The 25635-nt window shown below is 43.4% G+C and overlaps 1 protein-coding gene across 7 annotated transcripts in view; it reads right to left on the reverse strand.

Moving 5' to 3' along the window:
* Positions 1 to 25635, reverse strand: part of DGKD (diacylglycerol kinase delta) — a 64214-nt gene that overhangs the window by 33572 nt on the left and 5007 nt on the right. For 4 of the 7 annotated variants that reach the window (XR_012587752.1, XM_074593177.1, XM_074593176.1 and 1 more), the window contains exons 2-3: positions 13262 to 13372; positions 12037 to 12117 (exon numbers count right to left, since the gene is read on the reverse strand). Coding sequence is in view for 3 of the 7 variants with exons in the window: in XM_074593177.1 (XP_074449278.1) it covers positions 12037 to 12117; positions 13262 to 13372 (192 nt within the window). In the remaining 4 variants the exon portion in view is untranslated. Of the gene's footprint in view, positions 1 to 5233; positions 5262 to 6976; positions 7075 to 7426; positions 7598 to 12036; positions 12118 to 13261; positions 13373 to 25635 lie in introns of those variants that run through there. The other 3 variants (XM_074593179.1, XM_074593181.1, XM_074593180.1) reach the window with 3 other exon arrangements.

Genomic DNA, 25635 nt, shown 5'->3' on the forward strand with positions numbered 1-25635 from the left:
CTTTGGGGAAATTAAGAAACCATACAAACCTGTTTTTCTGATTAACATGCAGCGGTGTTACAGTTAAACATTTTAATGAGGATAATTAGGAATCCAGAAACACGTTAATAGGGACACTTCCTTCACACAGCGGTTCAGCAGTTCTCGCCTTTCATACAGCCTCGTGCACCCGCCAGCCAGCAGCGGGCACCTCCGGGGCGCGGGGACTCTTGCTTCCCCTGCGCTCCAGCCAGCCCCTCGCCTCCTCCCTGCGCAGGCTGATGTGCGACAGGCACGCCACTACGTCGCTCCTGAAGAAGGGCAGAACTGAGATGAACACAAACACGATCCTGCTCCCAGGCACAGAAAACCACTTATCTCACCACTTTTACCTCCTGCTACTCAAGCCAGTAATTTCAACTCCAGACATCCACCTGTTAAAGGATACTAACAGAGGGAGAAAGGCTATTACATACACTGCGCTGTCTAGACGAGATCGATGATCAATCTAACGTACTGCATCCAAAAAAAAAAAAAAAAAGTATCATTATTGTAATCTCCAAAAGAAGTCACAGCAATCTTCCCCCTGAAAAGCTGTCCTTTCCCAGCTGGGGAGACCCGGGTGCTTGCTCTCAGCTACAGCTGCCATGAGCCAATGCTCTGGAACAGGAGGCTTGGTTATCCCTGTTGGCAAACATGGATAGAAATGAGCATAGTCCAGCTATTTTTTTATGTTCCGGCTATGGCTTTTGACTAACATCCTGGAACAGTATACTCCACAGGATGACGACGCACTAGGTGAAGCAGCATTTCCTTTTATTTGTTCTAAATTTACAAAGCAGTAATGTCATCCAGTGACCTCTTGTTCTCATATAAACGGAGCGCACAACAACAACGATCTGATTGCTTTTGAGTTAGGATGGGGGCTGCCTTGCGAGGAGTTAAAAAAAAACCACAATAAAAAGCTTTAAGATTTATTTATAATCTCATACTTTTTTGGCCTGTTTGGGGATTGGCAGAAGTCTGAGTGTTCCTGCCCTGAAACAGCTCAGAATTTTATCTAGATATGAGCAATTACGTAAATTAAAAGTGCTTGTTCTTCCTAAAAAGGGCATATTAAAAGCTAACATACTTTTTTGATCCGAAATGCTATTGAACTTTTGGGTGTGGTTCTTTAGATTTCACTTCTTAGTAGGAACCGGATGCCCAGATACCTATGCGCCCAGAGCTCACCACACGGCGACTTTATTGAGACCTAACACTGACCAGCGAAACAGCTCAACATCAGTCATGGCGGAAATAAAGCTACCAATCCCTCTAAATCAATCCCGAACAGCCATAAGGATGGATGAGAACGGCAGGAAGGCTTCAAGACATTTCAAAGCAGGACACAGCTTAACTTACAAACTCTTCACTACGTATGAAACCCAGAAATACCTTTTGTGGGAACTGTGGTGACAATCAACTACCCAGCAGGTCACCCCTTCGCAGGCAGTTATGTGCCCTCAATCCAGATGAGCCAGCTCAGATCTATCAGAGAAACTCTACATCTTCAAGCTTGCTCACTCTAAACCTAAAAAAACCCTAAATCTGAAAAAAGCCATGGTTCATTGGCCGTCTTGTGCAAATACTGATCATCCCCTGGCACTTCTCCAAAATGCAGCTTCATCTCCTCTGCCTCTACCTCACAGAGCACATGCCCTTTTACCAGCTGTTAACCCCTACCCCTCATGTTGACCCACACTCCCCTGTCCAAAACTAACACTGGTTTACTGACATTTCAAATCAGGCCAGCTGGCAAACAACAGAGCCAACCAAAGAAAATTTCTCATTTCACATTCTAAAAATGGACTGGATGTCCCTGTATGTCCTTCCCCACTGAACAGCTGTGAATAATTGAATTAGAAAGGCAGCCCAAAAAAGACTCCTTATATTAGACCAAATTTTAAATAGAAATCTGCTATACTTCACCCTTTGGTGTTTTGCTGTACTGAGCAACCTTCCTCCACCCAACAGTCGGAGCATAAACTTCATTCTCTGGTCTTGCTGCCATCAAAGACAACTTTACCATCTCTGCTCACTTCCTCTTTCAGCATTTTCTGGCTGCCCAGAAACTTCTCAGCAAAAAAGTGACAGTCTGGCCAAATATGCATTGGGACTGTTTGTTATCAGAGCAGATCTGGTGAGCTCAGTGACCACAAAAGATGGCAAAACAAGTTAAGATCACGCTGGTCCAATCACGGAGCTGGCTGAAGAAATGCCATGGGGCGAGACGGGGTGGGGGGGACATACAACTTTGCTAAATATAGCTTTTCTGATGTGATACGTTTCTCGGAGTGGCCAAAAGTGGGTGCGTGAGAACACCTGCTCATTCTAACTGCTTCCTTTTACTCACATCCTGTTCAAATATAGTCAAAAGGTGCTAGTCATAAATCTCCCAAAGAGATCCTGGATTATTCCAAACAGCTGATGATTTGGGTACGAGGACAACAGGAATTCCTGGACCTCCAAAGACCTAGGAACTGCAACTAGAAAAAATAAAATAGCTGTGAGAACGGTGCTGGTGCAGACAAAAAACTCAGCTTGATCACATATAGGCAAAGGCGGGGAAAACGTCCACCATCTGTAGCTAACTGCTACATCTGCTTTTGTATCCTGGAGTAAGCTCTTGTATCCCATGAACCCAAAAACTCAGGAAGGAAAATTGGGTGCGATTATAATGAGGACCCAGCCATTTTATCAGCTTCAGCTCCTGTTCCAGCAACAGCTGTAGTGAAATGATCACTGGTGTACAATAAAACACCTTGCCCATGTTCATCAGCAAGATCCACAAACCAGAAAAGTCACTGCACGTTTCAAACCCCATCGCTGAACTCACAGAGAGCAAAATGCACTGCATGGATTAAGCAGTGCTACTCCCTCAGCAGACACACAAGGTTAAAAAGACGACTGTGAAAAAGGGAGAAAAAAAGGAAAATTAAAGTATGAGTTTCAGACTCAAACCGGTTCTTTCCACTTAAAATTTTAAAAGCCTGTCTCATTGATGTCAGCTTCTGAAACACTCTGGAGCTGAGCATAAGGCCAGCAACGCCTTAGACAGCAAGTCAGCATGATTTTAGTAGGTCTCTACAGTTTGCAAGAAAGAAATACTACGAGTATCAATGCTTAGACTCATGGGAGACTGAGGCTTGCCTTCCTCCACAGACAACATCCCTCTTCCAATTTGCAGTTCAGCTTTCACTCAGTTTTGCCAACAAATTCAGTCCTGTTAACCCGCTGCAGAGTTCACTTAGAGCTCTCTAGAACTGCACAGATTCTCTTTCCTCAAAACCTGGATGCTACCCTGAAGGGGAAAGAAAAAAGAAGCTTTTCATACGGCACTGGAGGAACACACCAGTTTTATACTTATTTTTATAGTGCAAGATATTTATTTCCTGCTAAATGACCACCTTTCACCTACAGAAACTCTCACTTCCACCAAATAAAACAAGTCATTAATGTTCTTATAGTTATGCCAAATTCTGCCTTTTTTTTTTTTTTAAAAATAGCAATAACAAGATATTCCTCGAGGCCCTAAGTGCCCAAATCTCTGTTTGCACTATACTGGGTATTTTATCTCCAGCTTCCAGGTGGCTGTTTTACCTTAATTTTCAATCTGTAAAATCCGGGACAGGTCATTTGCATAAGCAAATAGGTACAGCATGTGGAGTGCTCTCTTTAGGACCATTTTTATATTATCAGGTTCGTTCACCTTGCAACATACACCTCGTCTGCCAGGGGGCTGCACATTACAAGCGCATCTTCTCTGAGTGCTGGCGTTGACGCTTATCGCCACTACGCTGTGCCTGCAGATCGAGTTCAGTTCACACTGACCCTCCATCTGTGCTTTCTCCCACTCCCTGTCTTCCCCGATGCTGCAGTGGGAAAGCAGGCCAGACGGAGTGTTCCCTGGGAAAATTATCATCTCTCATACCAGGGTCACATTCCTACATGCTTCTGGAAACTCTGTTGCTAAACAAGGCACATTCCTGTTCTTGGCAATTGGTAACAGGAGCACGGACAAGGAGAGGATTTTAGGACTTTTGCAACCACTTAACAGATGGCAAAACCTAGAGTCTGCAAGAAGGTCTTTGCCACTGTTAGCAGGTATAAATGCACACAATCCTGGTAATTCATGCATGTTCATCACTCAAGACCTACATGGATGGAGCGGCACCAAATGGGAAGGGCCAGGGCTGCCATGCCAAGTGCCAGAGCATCTGAGCACAGCTCCGTTACCCACCCACCCTCCGCTTCACGCAGCAGATGCACACATGCATCCCTTCTTCATCTGTTCTCCAAAGGACGCACTCCTGCCAGGAAGAGTTCCCAAACAGAACTATCCTGTTCAGAAAAGGCAGCACATCTGGGAAGGTAAAGGGTATTTCAGAGAAACCTTCCTACTCGCTCAAACAGAAGCAAAACCCTGAAGAACAGAGGGGCAGGTCAATGTTCCCCAGTGGTAGTAGAGCTGCTGTCTCAGTGGGCTCATACACATCAAGGCTAGCACCTAATAAATCACGGGATTGAGCAATAAAAGACCTTATCCACGGTAGGAAAATGACCTGTTACTGACAGCTTATTGTTAGCAACAGCTCCTCGCAGCCCCCTAACCTCAGCTGTGTTGAAAAGAGGCTGGTAGCTAGCACAAAAGGAAATGAATAGCTTTCAACAGCTTGATGAACCCAGCAGCTTTCCACACTGGGTCACCAGGCTAAGACAAGTCCCGTTTCATGCACCGTAACAGTGAAACCATCCCAAGCACCGCAAGCAGGGAGACCTCATTTCTGCAAATCATATTAGCAAGCCTCTCCCCACCTGTCAAAATGAGCAGAGTAAAGATGTGCATAAAAAGAAGTCTTTTCCTTCTGGAGCAACTCCTATGTAAAACTGAACCCATCGTGTTCTCAGATGACATCCTGTTTACCACAGGTTGTTCTGCCTTTGCATCCTCACCTGGAAGGGGGAGAAGACGCTGGAATCTACAGTCTCGCTCAGGAAGGTAGATAAAGCACCAACGCAGCAGGAAGGTTACAAAGAGCAAAGAGATTATCAAACAAAAGCTCCTACTGTTCAGGCACAAGGGCAATAACAGACACTAATTTCAAAGCAGTAAACTTCCCTCTAAAGAAACAAAAGCTCTTCACAAAGTCACCGTCACTTTCCGGCTCTCTCTATCCTCTCTTACAGTAAAATACATAAAGCTCAGCCTGACCTCTTTCTCTTACAGTAGCTTCATCTTTCTTAAAAACTCCTCGCATATTTTGGGGCTGTTCTGTAACGTACAGTAGCAATCGCCAGATTTCTCCACCCGCAGCAACTCCTTCCAGACTCTCTAACTCTTCTTCCATGTTTATCCTCTCTTCGATGGTTTTTCTCCAGATTTTTCCTTCTTTTGTGTGAGCAGACTAATGACCAGCTCCTGCAGGAGGCTGGATTAAGAGTTCTAAAAATCCTTGACATGAAAGGATTTTAAATGACTGTCTTCACTGACTAACAGTGACTCAGAATGGTCTGTTTACCAAAGGGCCTTTTCTCAAGCAGAAAAAAAAAACTGCACTGGTCTGGACTACAAACTATGAAAATAGCAAAGTATTTTGAAACTGCAGCGGTTCTGACAGGAAACGGGGAGCAAACTGCACTTAATGAAGGGAGGGGGAAAGAACAGCAGAGCGATAATGGACATGGCAATTCACAGCTCTACTCCTATTTTCACTTGCTTATAAAGGAAATTCTGACAGCTGCCAATATAAACAGAGTAAGAGCACTAGCAGAGAGTGTACAATTCCTGAACGTGTATATACACATGGGTGTGGAAGAGACAACAACCTCCAGCAAAGCCTGACTTTCCGACGCGCACTCTGATTTTATTCAATTTAGAGAAGAGAATTTAAAAAGGAGGGAAGAACCATCCTTTCCACGAGTCACTCTTCTCTCATCTTTCCCTTCTCCAACCCTTAACGTGGCAATCCATGACTGTGTAGAAGGGAGTAAAGTGAGGAATCACGACACTTGGTGACTCCCCTGCGTAACCAGGTCCTCAGATTAGTAAGTCTTTTTTCCCCACTCCTGAGAACTGACGCCTTCCCTCTGGGTCCCTCGTGCCCCGTGCTGAGGAAGCAGGGGAGGAAGATCCCCTCCCTCGCTAGGAAGCTCAGTGACTCCCTGCAGCAGACACTCAAGCCCATCTTTTTCAAAGGGCTGAGGCCACACGGGGCAGTTGGGGGAATCTGTTCAAGTGTCAAACCACGCAGATTTCCCTGACCTCTATCAGCCCAAGCTCGAAGTCCAAGTCTGACTTTCTGCAAACAGCTTGTAACAAAGGTTCTTATATTCTTTCTCCTCATAAAAAATAAGTCACATGCTCTTTCTTGAAGCTTGTATTTCAAACCAGCACAAATAACCTCTGATCTGGGCTCCTCTCGTTTCAACAGTGCCTCACAGGCACCCAGCTCCTGCGCTAGACTCGAGCAGCAGACTTTCTGCCTGACACGTAGCTTCAGCAGCTCTATGCACTCTTTCAGAACCAAACTCTTCAGAGAAGACTTCATTGCCCTCTCTGCTAAAAAGGAGGTATTTTCACTTAAAAGCACTAGTACAAATAATTCAACTTGACACAAAATCACAGAAGAGGCAAAGGCACTTTCACTTTGCTGTGAAATGGATTTGCAGACATCAACAACATACTCTCCCCATCAGGAAGCACCCTCAGCACTTTTATCTTTTGTTAAAGTTCAAGCACTTTGCCCTGCATTTTCAGGAAAGGTTAATTACCCCAAAATGAAGATTCATGCTATTTCTCCACAGCATAAGCAAGCCCTGAGACAATACAGCAAAAATACACAGTCTGAAGGAGATCAGTCACACAAAACTTCACAAGACAGAAACTGGCATCTCTGCTGCTGAATAATGTCAGTACTAAGTAACAAGGCTGTAATAACAAAAAATTGTAGCACACCTGAGGCTTCCATACAGCTGGAGAATGACATCCATACTGCTTCTCAGAGATGACAGCATGCTCTCATTCAGGAGCACCAGCAACTCCCTGTTCCTCAAGCTACCACAACCATTGTTGCCTCCAGTCATGCAAGTGCTCTGAAAGAGAGGTATTACTCTAATCTCAATACTTCCTCTCTCCTGTGACATTGGCCAGGGTGAATCATCAGTTAATAAACAGTATTTCTTAACTGATGGGTGCAGCATTTCCAACAGCACTGCAGGCGCGTTTCCCTTTACCCCCATTCTGGAGAACTTATCTACATAAATCCACACAGGAAAGAACACTTGAGCAGTAAGAGCTTATAGCAAACTTATTGCAAAGAACCTGAGCTCCTGATACTCTGGTATGCTGGCACAGGTGCCATGTTTCTCAATGCTCAGTCCAGAGAACTCAGACTCCTGCTCTTACCTTTCACGTTCAATCTTCCTCTAAACTAGTGTCCAGAGCAGACTATTCCCTCAGAAAAAAAACCTAAACAGATTGCTTGACATGCGATTAATAGGACTAGTCTCCTCTGTGGTCAGTCTTTCTGAGCTATGTTCCACTTGCCACAAGCTGATTAGTTGTCCGCTTAAGGAGGAGCCGGGATAAGTTTCCTTCTGACGGCAGTGAAGTGGAGGGGCAGGCGCGGACTGTAATAATATGCTGTTTCCTGTCTGTGGCTGAGCTGAGATGTACTTCCCAACAGAAAAGGGTTTACAGGAGCTCAGGAGTTCAAGCTCCACCTCTTCCAGTGGAAAGCCTTTAACTACGGAGGAGGGGTCAACAGCATGGCTCCTGGCGCTCACCAACATGTGCTGGCTGAGCTTCACTTCCACTAAGGCATCAGAAAGAAGAAATCAAACTACACACATCCCTCTCCCCAGAGAGGAGCTTTCTCCTATGGGATCTCAAAGGTCTGAACAAGAAGGGATGGGAAGTGAGTGTTGTAATCCATGTTATGTGAATGAGGGTGAAAGTCCACACCACCACTTGCTAGCAATAACTGGAAAACATTTACAAAAACACCACATGAAAATCATATTGAAACACAGAATATATGCCTGGAAAGACGTGATGTCCTTCCTAGGCCCTCTCCTGTTGATGACGTCTATTTTTTTGTTAGTATTAAAGAACACAACATTTAAATTTTTCCCCCCCCTTTATCAAATCCTGCACAAGGCAGGAAAGGGACAATGAACTGATAAGGAATCACTCCATCAGCAGTGCCAATGGCATTGAAGGCAGCGGGTTTAATTGGCACCTTCTAGAAAAGAGCAGCCAACACACCAACCCGATGAGTAAGAATTTGTTGCCTACACAAACAGTTACAATAATGGGCCTAAGGAGATGACCCAAAGTCCTTTCAAAGACTCTTGAGGTGATAGCTGTGGTGGCAAAGTGCTGGCCTGAGCGACAGACAGTAGGGCGACTGGTGCCCCCCCAAACCTCACAGGCTTCACAGGGGAGAACGGGCATGCTGGATGGTTCAGGTCCATGACACAGGTAAAGCAGTCATTTTGAATGAAGTATCTCCAAAACCCAAACCTTCTGGCATGTTCCAGAGAAAAAACTATTCCAGGTTCAAAGTATGGAACTCATCCTCATCACATATTTTGTTTTAATGCTCCTGGAGCAAGCGCAGGCTAATGCACTTAGGCAAACACATCAACCAATCAAGTTACTGTGAAATTGCACTGTCCAAGAAAAAACTGTTCATGGAAACAGCCGAAGTCTCACTGGGAAGACCCAACATGCCCAGTGTAATCCCAAATCATCTGCTTTTTAGAAATGACAAGAGGTTTTGCGGATACGGCTGTGAAAGCTCTGCTCGGGAGTTAGGGTCAGGCTTTGACCTCACCCATCCAATGCTGCTGACCTCTATTTCATAAGGAGTACAAATGTAGGCACACACTGACAGCAAGAATCCAAGCTAAAAGATCACCACTCTCTTTGAAATAAATGGGTGTGAAGTACTAGGACAATATGGTTATCACTGAGTTTGTACCACAGCAGATCCTCTCTAAGGCCCTGTGAAAGAGAGAAGCCCTAGGAAAATCCACTGGTGAGATCTATAAACTAGGTAGTAAGGGATCATACATAGAAAGAACCAGTCACTTACAGCCCAGACATCCCAAAATAATTTTCCTTGTAGACAGACGACTTAGAAGGACAAAGATGGCAGAGATGTGATAGAACCAGCAAATACTACATCTACAGTCCTCCGGAGAGAAGAGAGGCCTGGCTTGGGCCATTCTATGATTTGTTCCCAGAGGCTTCCTGCTAAATAACTGTGCAGCCACACTGCCTGACCTAAAGGAACAATAGCTAAACAGAAAGCTTTTCCTAACACCTCTCAGGGGACAGAGCCATACAACATCTTAGGCTCAAAGATGCCCCTACGCACTTGCTCCCAGCCAATTCTGTAGTCACACATCCATTAACTCTGGGTAGCCATCCTGACAACTGTCCCCACTGAAGAAATCTATGCAATATCAACTAAGCAAACAACTGCGGAACCTGTATTACACACTCTTCTTAGAGGAAGAGGTCTGTGTCTTAATACTCATTTTTCTTGCTCCGCTGCCTGTCTGACAAATTAGCTGTCAGACTTATGTCCTATGTAAAAGGTTTACTGGCAGCTATATTTTTTTAACCTTATTCCTCTGTTTATGCAACATAATCTTTGCTGGCTCTGTGCTCTGGTTTTCTTCTCTCATGGTGCTGCCTCCCCGTGCTCCTCACTGCCCTTTCACCAGCTTCTCCTCTGACTGGTCACCCCTTATTACCTCTTTGTTTTGGATCCACATTGCTCCTCCGAGTGGTTTATCTAGTGTTTTTGTTTCCTGTCTCCTTTGTTAGCACCTTAGGAGTGTTATTCACACAACCTGACCTGCAGAATCTATACATTAAGCAGTACAGATGTCTGGACAGAGCATGAGTTTCCTCAGAAAGAAACCACTCTTTTGTAAATCCAAAACTACCAGTCTCCATTGAAGAAAACACAGAAACAAAAAGAAAACCAGAACATCTAAAACTCCACAGTAACTGTATCTGCTACACAATGCCAAGTGTTGGACAATTCTGGTTTAGGATAAAAACTCAACAGTGAGTCCCACTGATTTGAAACAGGAAAAAGCGTCAAAGAACTCTGAATTTTAGAAAGGAACCGAGCTGCGGAGATAGAGGGGGGAAACAGAGTGCTCTCAAAGAAAACCAAGAGAAAATGGCAAAACTGCAAGGAATCAAAAGCACTGACAGCAATGATGTGGCAGACTAAAAAGCAGCAAGACTTGGCAACCTTCTGATTTTCTAAGTATTTTTATAGCTCATGGTAAACCACAGTCAAACCCCTCTGTAAGCCGCCTATTGAAAGAGTAGATAGAAATTAAGAGGAGAGATGTTTTTCTTGAAGTTTACCTGAGGCCCATGGTATAGCGATCAACTGGAGACAGCGCAAGCTGTAGCTGCTACTTGAGTCACAAAGTAATCCTATATTTTTTATCCCGTAGGGAAGGCAGGGACTGGCAGAGCCCGGTACCATAGAGATGGAAGTAGCTCTTCACTGCTGGACTTGGATGGGGCGATGTGAGAGAGCAAACACACTATTTCCTCCTGTCCCTAAACACAGCATTCCGACACTACATATACATACACACAGATCCCTCCCAACTATAATAATAATCAAAACAGTAACTGTACATTTGCTTACCTGAAAAATCAGTCTTTATTTACATATGGGAAAACTGAAGCAAGACCCAAGAAAAAAGTTACCTTCATAATAAATAAATATTTATTATTTATAACTTCACATTCTTGAAAATGTATCCCCTACTGAATTCACTGCAGAATCCTTCTCTCTGTGCACAGACACTGACACCTGCACTGACACCTGATATCAATACTTACTACCAGACCCAGATGAGTCTCCTACTCATCCAATTATGGATGAAGAAAGTGTTTTCAAACTTAGAGAAAGTGTTGGGGTTTCATCTGCAATAGGGTGGGTCCCATAGCTGCTTTGCAGAGGTACCGAAAACGCAAAAATTTACAGTTACATAACAGAAACAGCCTTTGCTAGACATTTAAAGTAGGGGTCACGACTGCTGTAGTGCAAGGCACACTGCTTAGTCTTGGCCACCACCTGCGGGTCACCATCCTACAGGATCAGCTTCCTCCCTCCACTTGGATTGCTTCCCCCTTCACCTTAGACCAACACTGCCCTGCTTTCTCCACACCCTCCTCTCTCCTCCCTTACGAGCCCTTGGGAGGCTGTGTGGAGGTTACTGCTGTTAGCCAGCTCCGAAGCTCGTGCAGCTGCTTGATACTCGCCCTGCATGGCTGCTGTCACTGGCTTTTTTCTGCACACCACGTGTTTACCCCAAAATGGAGCTTGTGGAACACCTGCACATCAGAAATATAATTATTTTTCCTCCGTTACTAAGCCTGAAGAAAATGAAGCGGTGAGACCATCACGTTTCCAGATTGCAAATATTTAGCACATGTTCCATATCTAACAAGCATCCTAAACCGATTTGAGTTATTGCTATGAGACTTTTTTTTGTTTCTCCTTTTGCTTTGCCACTATATATAGTGTGCATATATAAACACGCATACAGCCACATACAAATAAAGTCAGAGAAAGAAGTTTACATATTTTAAGGCCTGGAGGGAAAACTAAATTCCCTTAGCAAGATCTCAAACATAAACATCAACATCACCCCCAACTCCCTCAGCAGAACAAATTTTTCTGTCCCACTGTGTAAATGGATTCTATCAAACCCTCCTAGTTTATATGTAAGAAAATCACCAAATGCAAAGTTTTAGCACTATACATAGTAACCCAAGGTATTTCCCATGTGCACGGAGATGAGTTATGATGTTGTAAGGAAAAGTAAGTTGTTGGTTGGTTGGTTTGTTTGTTTGTTTTTTAATGAAAGAGGCTACGAAGATTGTTCAGATGTTTTTAAACTCTGCAAAAGAGAAGGGATGTGGGGGAAAGATGCAAGAAGAATGGAAAATAATGCAAAAAATCCTACCGTGAAGCTGTTGTTGACATTCTTAGTGCTGGATTCTGCCACACTGGCATCTGTCAGATCCACCTCATCAAAAATAATGGACTGGAAAGAAAAATTCAAAACCCTAATGAATTGTTCATAGAATCATAGAATAGTTTGGGTTGGAAGGGACCTTTAAAGGTCACCTTGTCCAACGCCCCTGCAATGAGCAGGGACATCTTCAACTAGATCAGGTTGCTCAGAGCCCCGTGCAACCTGGATTGTTGAATCCACCGTATAAACAGCAGACCCAAAGGGACATGCCTGTATGTCTGCCCAGCACACCCCAGCACAGCCTTTTGTGAACTGAAGGAAAGGCCCAGCACCAACAACGTGAAGGACTCAGGAGTCTGGTTCCATACATGGAACTCGCCTGTCTTTAGTCAGCGAACACAATGACTTTATTTTTATTAAGGGATCATTTAAAAAAAATAATTGTAGGCTTTGTTCTTAGAATCATAAAACCACAGAATTGCCCAGGTTGGAAGGGACCTTTCAAACCATTGAGCCCAACCACCAACCAAACTCTGACAAAACCGTCACTAAACCATATCTCTAAGCACTATGTCGACCGGGCTTTTATATACCTCCAGGGATGGTGCCTCAACCACTGCCCTGGGCAGCCTGTTCCAATGCTTAAAAACCCTCTCAGTGTAAATATTTTTCCTAATATCCAATCTAAACCTCCCCTGGCGCAACTTGAGGCCGTTTCCCCTTGTCCTATGGCCTGTTCCTTGGGAGAAGAACCCGACCCCCACCTCTCTACAACCTCCTTTCAGGTAGTTCTTGTGAAAGGAGACAGATTTATATCTAGTTGACTATTAAGGTATTAAACCAGATCTGGCAGCTCTGATTTGATAAATTCTAGCCTTGCTTGTCTCCTCCATTTCCTCTTTTCATTCATATTTTCTCCCTTCTTTTTCAACTTCTGTTGATTCAAAGCCCTACTAAAATGTACCAAGGGGGAAAAAATGTGGAAAAATCAGTGTCACAGGTCCACGTGACGCTTTACCTAAAGAAAGGCATTTCCAAGTATGAGGCAAAACACAGGGATCTTCTAGTAGCTACAAAACCTGAAGACAGGTGCTTTCAGAGCACATGCTCTTTTCTCTACTGAGGGTTGCCTTCTCACAGACACCCATCTGCCTCCAAAAGTTCCACTACTGACTTTCTTCCCCTGGACTTATATGCATTGTCAAGACCTTACCTTAGCAGTTTTTGCATAGTAGAGTGTTCTTCCTCGCAGCTTAAAATATCTTCTCTTCCAGCGCTGGAAGGAGCTGGTCTGTTTCATCAGCATCCCCTCTTTTATGATAGTCTACAAAACAAAGAAGGGAGAGGGGTGAGACATACATTTTATTTACAGGCATCATTTATGTTCTCCCACTATATACCCGTACCAAAAAAGACTGGAGTTTGAGATCAATAATCTTAGTGCCCTCTGCTGGAAGTGCTTAACAAATTCATTCAACATAAGCCAGTGAATTTAACAAGATTAAACCATTGCAATGCATAATCCGCACTAGGGTGCGGTTCTATCCTTGTCTCCAGTGCTATCACGATACCAAAAAAGATAAATAACTTATGACTGAATGAGCATTTCAAAGTCTAACAATGACTCGGGGAGCATAACAGTTAACTCATTGAGGTCAGATTTCAGTTGTGGGTAATTGTGCCTTTCATTCAACTGGCATTTGATGACGAGCACGTACGCACCGCAGTATATCTGTCCCTATCTCCAGCTCTGCCTTGTGAAATTATCAGCATCTACCTGGCACAGAGCTGGCAAGCTGCAGGCCCACAGGGTGAAGAGTGAAACTAGAGTGAAGAAGGAGCTATATCCAACTCCAGCATTTGGTATTCTTCAGATAGTCTTGGCCCTGCCTCAGTACTCTCTGGCTGGCTGCCATTTCCCAGGGCTGGAGTGCCAAAACTGTCTACGCACGCTGCCTTTTTTTTTTCTTTAACTGCTTTATAACTAGATTGACATACCAGCATACACAGTCCCATATGCTCACTCACATACTATGCATACATAGGGGTATGTATTTAATCCACATGCACTTCATTCTCTTTCGACAAATACATTTGATTGCTTTGCTGAGGACAGATTTTGAATACCAACAGCTACATGAAAATAATCTCAAAAACTGCAGCTTAGAAAGACAAAAGGCAGAAAAGTCAGAGCTGAGGGTTCAGAAAATTCCTGATTGAAGATACGGCCCAGAAACTGCAAATGCTGCTGTCAGGCCTCAGTACCACAAGAAACCCACTTCTCTCCCCAGGAAACAGCCTCCAGGATCCCACTTCTTGCTGAGAGAGCCCCGATGTGATAAACACACAGTTAAAGCACAGGAAACAAATGGTCCAACAATCTTGCAAGACAGGTTATTCTGTATCTTGATGCCAGGAAAATGACACAGCTTTAACATACCAGAGGTCTCAGTGTAACTCAGGTTTGTAACAGACTCAGGTCACCGATGAGTATCAATTAATTAGAAACACGGTATTACATGTACACTGCCAGGCTACTACAGAGCACAAAATAAATACTCTTGCTGATCCTCAGGGTTTAGTTCATTTCAGAAATCCTTTCCAGGGCACTAAACTTGCTTTTAAAATGCTATATATATTTCTAATGTGGGTCTTTCCTTTTTGAAACAGCTGCAGATTTTAATACTTTCCACACACACTGGCCCTTGCCAAGCTCAAAGTTTCCTCAAAAAGCACTTGGAAAAAAATGCTGACTATAAGAAGAAACATCCGTCTGACAATACATGCTCCTCTCTTGCTAGATTGAGCTGTCCTCAAACTGGCCCAAGAGATCACAGGGCCTAGACCACCATGGTGATGCCTCTACGGACAGATCAGATGGGGAAGAGCAGGCTCACGCATACCCCCACTCCTGAAAGAGAGCTGCCGGCCATAGGAGCCACTGTATACCGTCCTCCACTGCCCTGGGAAAGGAAAAAGGGCGAGCTCTGCCCTACCTCCTCCAAAAGAAACATCAACTACATCGGAGCCTGGGACCTGGCCGACTCCGAGGCTAGGGAACCCCAGACCCCGCTGTTTCCCAGCTCTCTGTTTCACAAAGCCACCTGCACGCTGGCAGAAACAGCCGTCAGTGCTCAGGCAAACACCACCTGAGTGTGCCTGGTGCAATCAGGAATCGCCAAACTCCCCGGTATTTCCAGCAGAATGAAAAGAGATAATGAAAACGCACGATTGAAGACTGAGCTCCTAACAAAAAATAGCCGTCTCCCTCACTGGCTCCCCGCAACTCTGAAGTGGTCACTGAAAGACACCTTGGCACGCGTTTTCTACAAGTCACGGCAGGGACACAGCAGTAGGAATACAGACTGAGAAGCCGTACAGCATCTGAGAGCAGCTTTAGGGTCCGCAGGTTGAATACAATATAGCGATACCCAGAAACAAGATTTTAAACGCACTTAGAGTTGGTGCTACGCAAAGAGTCTGAAACTCAGCCATGATCTTAATCTGAAGCTTCCGCGTAAGAAAAAATGGAGTTCAAAGACTGACCCGGCAGCATCCCTTGCTGAAACAGCCCCAAAGCTGAGGCCAGAGCTGAAGGCACTCATCTGGAATTGGGAAAGGTGCATTCAGGCTCCTCTTCTGCCATGGACTTTTTACGAGATCCCAATAAAATCATTTTCACTCTGCTTGTCTCCGTCTCCCAGCTGCCAAGTGAAATGTAAAGCAACAGCATCGAAATTACCATGCAAAAGAAATCACGCATTTCTGCAGTTCACTTTCTATACGGGACAAAATGTGCAAGTGTTAAGAGATTTTTCAGATTAAGACAGAAACATGGAGATCTTCTGCACTCCTTGGACAAAACCACATATAGTTAAAAAATGAGACACAGAAAGCAGCTACTAAATTCTGCAAAGCCCTGAACCAAAGTCAGAGAGGAATTAAAAGTCCTGGGGAAAACTCCCAGGATGCAAAGCCCAAAGATATCAAGTCAGCCAGGAATCTGATAAAAAAATAGCAACTTGCAGGAGGAGCTTTCAGAGCTCTGTTGCTACGCTTATTCACAGATATGCTTAAACCAGGGTCAGCCAGAGCCCCGCAGTCCCCAGGCTGGGTCAGTGGCGCTCTGGACGCTCAAAGTCTCACCCAGCCCACCAGAAGAGCAACGCACGGCAAAACAACACCTCTGCTTTGCCTCAGCTCCCCCAGCTCCCACCTGCCATGCTCGGCTCCCCTCACCTCAGCAGGGCTCACTCACCTCTGCACAAGACGTGCATTCCTCCATTCCTCTTTTAAACAGAACCCTCTATTTATTTTTTTTTTTAAACCAAAAGGCAACAATCCCAGAGGTCACCTTGCCCCTCCCTGTGTAACAGTTTATGTCATTTGCCAGTCTCAGTCCACAGCAAACCTCAGCGCTACGTAAGTCAGACATGAAAGGCCAGCGAGGAGCGAGCTCTCGCATGCAGGCACCGCTCGGAGAAAACAAGCCTCTGGTTCAGAGCTGCCCATCTCCGCACGAGAGAGACGCTGTTCTATTTATAGGCACACAGCTCAGCAAAGAGTTTGGTGGGTTTGGGCGGAAAGGGCTGGAGATAAGATCAAGATGACTTTATAAAATGATTCAGACATCGCTGCCTTTCTCCTCCTCTATTTTAATTTTACAGCCAAAGGACTTGCTACTTGCAGAGGAATGCAGCTGAAACTGGGGAAAGGGACCTGACAGCAAAGTGACATCGAATGAAATAAATGGAGGGAGCTGAAGTTATTTCTGCTCACCAGCCTCTCTCTAGCTTTTTTAATTAAAGATCTACTCTGATCAGATTACTAGCCATGTAATTCATCAAGACAAAAGGGAAATTACTTCTCCCATAACAAAAAGAGAGAGTTAAATCCGGTTTTAGTGTCATATATTGGATCTTACAGGAAAAGCTACTGCCCTGAAACATCATGAGGTTTGATTACGTGCATCCTATCAAGGATAAATATAAAAATTGTTTGTGGTGGAACTATCCAGACTGCTCTCCAGCATGGTGTCCTGTGGCATGGCACCCCATGGGCAGACAACACTGAAAAAATTAGGTATCTTCTTGGATCAAGTCTAAATTGATGTGCTACTTACTAGTTCCAACAGTGACCCCCTTTTATTGTATTACAAAAGAGTGTAAAAAAGATTACTGAACAAACTCACAATTTAAAGCAACACTGTACGTAGCAGTCTTAAGCGTCCCTGCAAAGAACGCGGTTAGACAGGTGAAAGGCAGGGCCTAGGAAATTTCTAGCATTTCACTATTTATCTTTGGCCTTGAAGAAAAGCAACTTCCTGCAGAAAAAACAATTCACAGCGAGCATACACAACCCTTCCCCCAACTCATCCCCTTTTTAAATTTGACATTTAGGAAGAGAAATAATATGTTCTCAGATTTCTTCTGTCAAAATGGGTGCGGGGTTTAGGCCTAATCCTGAACTGCCGAAAGAAAAGTTTTGCCACTGACCTCAAAGGGAATGGTTTCAAACAACTGAGAGGACTTAAATTAAGGACTTAAGACAGGGAGAGCCTTGTGCTGCAGCGCTTCCCCTTCACACAGTCCCACCTCATAAGAACAAGAAGCCAAATGATTAACAGTAGTCATTCGCAAAACAGCAAGACACAGCCACATTTTTTGCAGCATTACTTGTCTGAAGCGTCTCTGCACCCAGTAACCCACAAGAGGAGATCAGAGAGCCAGCCTACACAGATTAAATGCTTTCTATACTGATAACGTGAATGATTCTAGTAAAACATTAAGAATGATCACATCAGATTTCAGCTGCTTTCAGAGGGCATCCCTTTTTCTCCTGCTCACTATATGAAACACAGGAGTCACCCATCCTCACCTGAAGCTTAAGCCTCTTGCCCCATTTGGAAATAGGGCCCTTGATACAACTAATTTCCTAATCTGGAAAACCAGATCCTATTAGCCAGGCTGAAGGCAACTGTCAACCCAGCTGTCAGGCTGGCAAGTGTCCTTTGGCACAGGGAGGATCCAAACCGTGTTCGATATAGACAGAGAAAGAACAATACAACCTATTTCACAGCTGAGATCATGACATATTCTTAGGGTCAGTTATTTGCTGCAGCATATCTGAAAAAAGAATTTTGCTCCTCTGATACTGCTTTCTGATGCAGAAAAAGAATGGTATACAAAGTAAAAGCAAAATCATTCAAAACTATCTCAACAGCAACTAAAGAATCCCAAATACCAAAGTTCTCAACATCTGGATTTCTCTGTTTTCCATGTGTCTTCAGAATGTAAAAACTTCAGGGCACAGAGTGTTTTTATTTGCGTGTACTATAAAACTTTGAGCAGGGTGCTGATGCCAAACAACAAATAACTGACTAAAGAAAGCATCAAATGCCCAGAGAAGGAGAAAACAAAATGAAAAAGCATATGCGGAACCGACAGGCTATCTTTATCTATGCTTACTAAGGAATTTTACAGGCAGTTGATCCCCAGGGACCAAGCAACTAGTCACTGACTTTGAGTAAGCTGTGGCAAAAAAGATGGGAGTAGATCTGCAGTCACTTAAACATGGCAAGATAGTCTTGCCATGCTAGGGCAGGTATAAATCTGGAGTGCCGTACCCTGTTGTGGGGAAAACAGTTTTAGTAGCTGGTTTCCTAAAAGCTCTTTTTGGTCATAAATAGGGAACTAATAATTATTTAGAAATCAAATGAAAACCAGTAAATCCGCCAAAGAAACTAGAGGAATAAATCTAAGCAGCCCCACAGAACAAGACATGAAAGGTCAAAAGGCTGGGGGTTAACAAGCTAATCCGAGAGCAACATCCTTCCACCAGACAGTGGTCACACCCTGCAAATTAACTCCAGGAAGCTTGGAGGGGGGAAAGCTGGATCAGTAATGCAATTCCAAGTACCGGACACACAGAGAGCTACACAGATCTATAGGGCAGCACAAGAAATTCATAGGTTCATAGGTTGTGTAGTCCTGTTTGGGAATTCTACATTAAGTGCACTTGGCTCTTGCAAAACTGAAAAATGCATTATGATTTCTTCCACTGGTATGAAAAGGACAAGACATTATCTGAACTCATTGCAACAAAAGGACACCAGAAGAGGGGAAAAAAGAAAAGAAAGCCAGAGGTCAGCTGCAGGAATCAAATGTCAAAATAGAAGCTAGGGCTGCGAGTCTGCGACCCAGTAACAGAAGCCGAGCTCTCCACTGATGAAGGAGGTACTGTCTAGGCTTTTAGTGTACATTGTTTAATACCATTTTGTTTTAATAACCTATGCTTTATAAACAGGGAAGCACCCAGCTCAGGTTACAGCACAGACCTCTATGCAACAACATGGAAGAGCATGCAAAATCTCCCCTAACAACCCTCCTCCCAGTCCTCCCTCTTTTCTAACCTCCAGCTCTGCTGTATTAGTTGAACTCTGCATACCCAGTGAGAGACTTAGGGGCGAGCTCGGCCGACAGCTCTCAGAACAGCCTCTCTGCAACTACTAAGGCAAGCAGAATTCAGAGCAGCCTGCAGCGATCCGATGATCGTGTAGCTGAGATGTCACTGCAACAGGAAATGCAAGCTTATTCTCCAGATCAACAGTGAAAAACAGCAGTCTGTATCAAAGAAAATACCAATACTGGGCTTGAGTTAGAATCTGCTTTGGCACAGATAAACAAATGTTCAAATACCTCATTCTTCATTAGTTAATGCTGCAGCCAGTAAACAAAGAATAGGTCTTTGAACCAGCTTCTTTTCAATACCACGTTTAGCTGCTACTATTGTGAATAATTCTCTCCTAAAAGGGACGAGCACTCACAGACCTAAAGTGAAAAAATTAACAAAGAAAAACACATTTGAAAGCACGCAGAAAGACTGCACGTATAGGTGAAAGGAAATACAACATACCAACATATCATCACGCAGCTCCCTGATAAAATGAGCTCAGTTAGAAGCTCCAAGCGAAGTACTTAAAATAGATGAATACTCTGGTCAGCTACTTAGAAGAGAGAATGAAAAACACACCAGTGCACTCTGATTCAGGATGAGTTAGTAGCTGGACAACTCCTGGCACGCTAACTGCTTAAGCCCTCAGTATGCTTTCCATAGGCTCCAGGCACCCTTCCCAAACACATTTATCAGAAGAGGAGAATTGAGCACGAAGCTCAAGTCATCCTAGCAAACTGTAACAACGCTGGAAGATAAGGGCTCAAATCCATCCACAGAGATAATCAAAGCCAAAAAAGCAACACTTCAAAAGCCACCTGAAAACTTGGGAATGGAATAAAATTTTTAATTAATTAATTTAATTACTAATTAAACATGAACTTTATAGATTTAAGGACAAACATGAAAAATATGCTGTTATTTTTTCTACCATCTTAAACTACACATACACAACTACATCCCTTCCTTAGGGCATTTCCCCCCCCCACAAAAAATGTCAAAACACATGACCTGCTGCGAAACTTTCAGCTCTGAGATATGCCTGTCACACAGCTACACACCAGCACCACAGAATCCCCTGCGTTAACTCAGAAGCACGCTGCTCTGCTGCTGAAAGGCAGCAATATAACCTCATTGCGAATCACAGCACTGAACACAGAACCCTCTAATGCTACAGCCTGTATCACTAGAGCTTAAATAATACTTTTATTCACTCAGAGAGAGACAAGCTACTACCAAAAAGCGCTGTTGCCCATCAAAGCCCACCCATCGACTTCACCAGCTGGTAGAATGAGCTAGGCACTTACCATAACAGCATGTCAGGGCCATTTGATATAAGAGTATCAGGCTGGGAAGGCACAATCGGTGCTATTACAATAATAGCGAACATAAGGGAAAGCACATCCAGAATACAGCTGCAGATCTCATCCTCGCAATCATAACCACCCCATCCTTCCCATACTGCTAAATGTCATGGAGATCTTGGCCAAGTAGGAAGGAAAAGCCAGCAGAAAGTACTGGTGCGAGAACTTCAGGAGATGGGAAAGTGAAAGTTATACCTTAAGGAAGAAAACTGAATCCTTTGCCCTTGTGTTGAGGAGGCTGAGGGAATGACAGCTTCCTCCCACTGTGTCTGGATTCCCATCAACTCTGCTACCGAATTCTGCAAGGAGCCTTATTTGGTAGTGGCTGGTAGATGTAGGGCCAAATCCTGATCCTTTTACTCCAACCGGTATTCCAATGGGATTACACTGTTGAGAGCAGAAAGCAGCTTTTGGCCTTCGGCCATTTAATTAATACTTAAGGTATCTTAGCATTTATTTTTATCTCATCTGTAACAATTGTCATTATCAGATTTTCCATATTTATGTATTAAACAATCTATGCTTTTAAGTTTTTTTTTCCTCATCCATTTAACGTGGTTTTTAAAGAATACTCTAAAGTTTTGAATTTGTTTTTCCATTTTCCCTGTTTTAATGTCCTGCAAATACCTTTGACCATGCCAAGACATCTTGATCAGCACCAGTAACAACAAGGAAGATTAGCACAGCCCTGGGAACACCGTTTTGTTAACTTTCAGCTAAACAGAACAGAAGGGGCTGGCATGAGTTCCCAGAATACGGATTTTTAATAAAATCTCAGCAATAGATCTATGAGCTCTGACTTGCCTCGGCAAAGAGCAGTTTGAAAAGCAGGCAACAGCCCCTCCCTGTTTTATCAGCCACACTTCTGTCTTTCAAGAATCAGCAAAGGCGGCTGAACCACGGGTAAAGACATCACCCTGGAGCTTGCAACACCCGCCTCAGCTCCTAGCTCCCCTGGGCATGCCCTGTGTGATGTTGTGCATTTGATAGAAGCAGCATGTATCTCAATTCCCTGTATGTGAAATTGAGGTGGTATCACCTCTCCCTGCCGGAGTATTACATGGCTACATGTATTAAAACTCTCAAGACTCAAACACAACATGCTCGATGCAAACATTATGTAATCAAGACAGCGTTTCCTTTTTCAAAAAAAGCAAACCACATCATCAGAATAGGTATCAGATGTAAAGCCTTCCAACTCAGCAACAAGACTGTGAGGAAATCAAGAGATTTCCTCTAAACCCAAATGCAGTAATCACGTATTAATCAATTACTAATCTTTTAGCGAGCAAGCCACCTTTTTCCTCTCTGGATGAAAGGAGGGCAGCAGGTTTTGGACCTCCTCCTCTGTATAACTGCTTTCCTGCCCACCTGCAGCCCAGTAAGCGCCATGCCCCCTGGAAGCAGTGGGCTGGAAGCGGAGGTGCAGCGCCGCTGAACCAGGCATGCACAATAAGCTTATTGCTTTCCCGGGTGCTTTGTATGAAGTGTGCGAGCAGGGACCATGAAAGATGGCAGCTGATGCGGATCCCTGCTGCTGCCTCAGCTATTCGTCTGCCTGAAGCGGAACTGTCCCTGGAGCATTATCCCACGGAGCTGCAGAACCAAGCAGAAGCACCTTCTTTCTTTAAGAGACACCTACATAAATTCTTAGTGAAACAACAAGCAATAACCACCTCGTGGGGAAAAAGCAGGGCACAAATGGTTTAAGTGGAGAGTTAATAAAAATTCCTTTAAATAACGGTTTGTGCATTTGAAACCTTGAAAAAATATATTCCAAGAGAAAGGTGCTTTTCTCTCTTGGACAGTATTTTGCCCTAAAATTTACGATGCTGCTGTGACACTACCTAGCGTAAACCTTAAGTTTTCAAGAAAATAAGGAATACAAAGATCTCTCTCTAGCTCACTTCTGCATTCTCTTAAGTATGCAGGTATATCTGCTATTTTAGAAAGAATCACATTGGATTTGTAATTAAAGAAGGTAAGTTATGCAGTGTCTTACACAGTATACTGGATTTTCTAGTCAGGTAATCTAGAGATAGACATTTTACAGTTTCCATGTATAGTTTTCATTTATAATCCAGTACTCCTACAAAGTAAAATATCAATGATTTTTATGTAACAACAGATTTTGGGTAGGGGGAAATACTCTAAATAATTGACTTAGTTTTATTTAAAAAACAAAACAAAACAAAAAACCCTTTAATACCCATTTTATTTTGTCTCTAATTTAGTTTGAGATAACAATTACTAGTTTGGCAATGTACTTTTTAGCAATGTGGTCTCAGTAAATCCATGTTCTCCAAACATTCAAAAGTTTAATGTTAGCTCTTTAGTTCCTGGAACCTGAACTATAGTTAGAAGGAATGAGAAAAGCTACAAGTGTATGTGGTTTTGTGCTTTGTTTTGGTTTTTTTTTGTTAAAAGGAAGTAACAGCTGTTGCTTTCACATAGCATCCAAAACTCTCCAGCAGTGAGGCAAACCTACAGTACACCAGTGGTAACACAGCGCTGGGAGGCTTCCCAAATTTTGTCAGAACAGATGAGTCTGAAGAGCATGCGAAACATAATGTAGATTGAGTTAAGGGACAGAAACATTCTTACAGCCATGTACCATGGCCTAAAATCCTACCTTTTACCTCAGCGCTCAGAGAAGGAACTAGTCTGTTCATGGTGTTAATCCAAGAAAATTCACATCTTAAAGCCTGTGCTCAAGATGTTTCTGTTTCAGTTCAATCACAAGAGCTTTTCTTTTGCAACAACGTTCTCTCTTTTTAAGTGAAGTGTTCCCAGTTTCTACCTGGACTATAGCATGAGCCACTACAGTTTATGACACGTGAAGCTCCTAAAATATCCTCTTTTAGACGGCCTGTTAGAAGGCAGCAGAACAAAACCAGACAGATGTTTTAATATGTTTTAGATGCCACAGGCAGAATGTGAATTAAGACAAAAAGTCATTAAAATTCCCTCCTCATTTGTTGCATATCTTTTACATTGTCTCTTTACTGAAACGCATTGCTTCTGAAATGCATAATACTTCTTTTAATACTTGTATCGAACTAATAAACCTCTCCATTTCCTCGCTCTAATCGTATCTCAGACAACCTTAAAACATTTGCCCTCCAGAAATAAAAATAACGCTTCTTTACCTACAAAAAGGACATTTTATCTATTAGGCAATACAAGAAGAAACAAAACGAGCTTTCTTCAGTTGCTCGCGTTGCCTACCATACGTTTGAGAAGTCAGTTTAATCTGCTCTGGAAACTTGCACAAAAATGAGGAGAAACATTTTGCTTCCTCCTGTTTTTTCTTGCCTGTACGCTTCAGGATGGCTCCTAGACCTCACAGCTACTAATCAGAAAGAGAATCACAACCTCCCATAGTGTGAAAGTTATCTATACCACAGACTGCTACACAGCACAGAAATCGGAAACTTGCTACTTCAGATACTGAACAAAGTCTGTCCACCGCAGCACAGAGCTTAGCATCGGTTAATTTATCCTGCTTTTCATAATATAAATTAACCTGACATATCTCTGCTACTGGAGCTAGACAGCTGCTCGCTCTGTTTGCAACTCTGTTGAAATACTTACTGCAAACTTGTCTTAAAAAGTTCAAGGCAACGATAAATAGTTATAAAATCTAAAATATTACAGAGAAATTGCTCATAAAAGTAAACAGAAGTTAGACTGAATTAGTCTAAACAAGAAGTCCTCCTGATGCCACCCAAGGACGTTACTGAAATCCTGTCTGGTAAACAAACTGGGATCTCAACATACCAAAGCTGGCACGCTGGAAATCACACCTAGCTGATGAATGAAATAAGATGGGCTATTCATCCACTCTCCTGCGTTCCGAGGCTCGTAATGTGACGCTTGCAATGAAAGGCCAAGTGCAAAGGAAGGAGTACACTTTACTGTCACAGCCTATGAAAGGTGCCACGCTCCTCTGTTTCGCGCCCTCATCTCCCAGAACCATTTTTGATATTACTGTGTCTTCACCCATGCCAGATGACAACTGAGATGACACTAGCACTGCAGCTGCTTCCAGCTGAGTCCCCAGCACCGCTGAGGTGGGAGTGAGGCTCCTCTGTTGCCTCTCCGCACACACATCATCCTTCTTCTATTTTATTTCATCTCTTTCCTAATTCCCATCCATTCAAAAATACTTTATCTTAGTTGACCAACAGTTTCTCTAGCTGCAGCAATGCCAGCCTGAGACCAGGAGAGGGGCTAAAAGCAATGTATTATTAAGCTCGATGCTGGTACAAGTCTGACAGGTCTCAAAATGGCTGATGAAGCACTCTCTGCAGCCTCTACTTTGTCAGCTGAGACAACAGCAGTTACACTACCTGTTATACCTGATCATATGTGGTTTTCTTCTTTCCCCAAAATAATCATCATTTAAAGACTGCTAAACATAATTATCTTATACCTTCTTCTCTTCCTCAAAAGTTCTTTCTACCTAAAAACAAATTAAAACATAGCACTTCACATTCCAAACACTTAGGTTTCCGTTCCCCCTTCCCTTGCCCTGTATCTTCACAAGGGACAGATTTTTCAGCTACACCAATATTAGCCATGATTTACCTTCAGACACTGCACATCAAAGTCCCAGTACCAATACATCCAACAATTCTATTTGCCCCACCAACGGATTTCAGTCAAACGCAGCTGGGCAACCTGTGGGCTCAGAAACAAGTTCACTAAAGGTTTATGGTCCTTTAAGCAAGTAGCTTTATTTTACAGCATTTCTTGGGGAAACAGATGA

Source organism: Larus michahellis, chromosome 6 (genome assembly GCF_964199755.1).
Source record: "Larus michahellis chromosome 6, bLarMic1.1, whole genome shotgun sequence".
NCBI classification, from domain to species: domain Eukaryota; kingdom Metazoa; phylum Chordata; class Aves; order Charadriiformes; family Laridae; genus Larus; species Larus michahellis.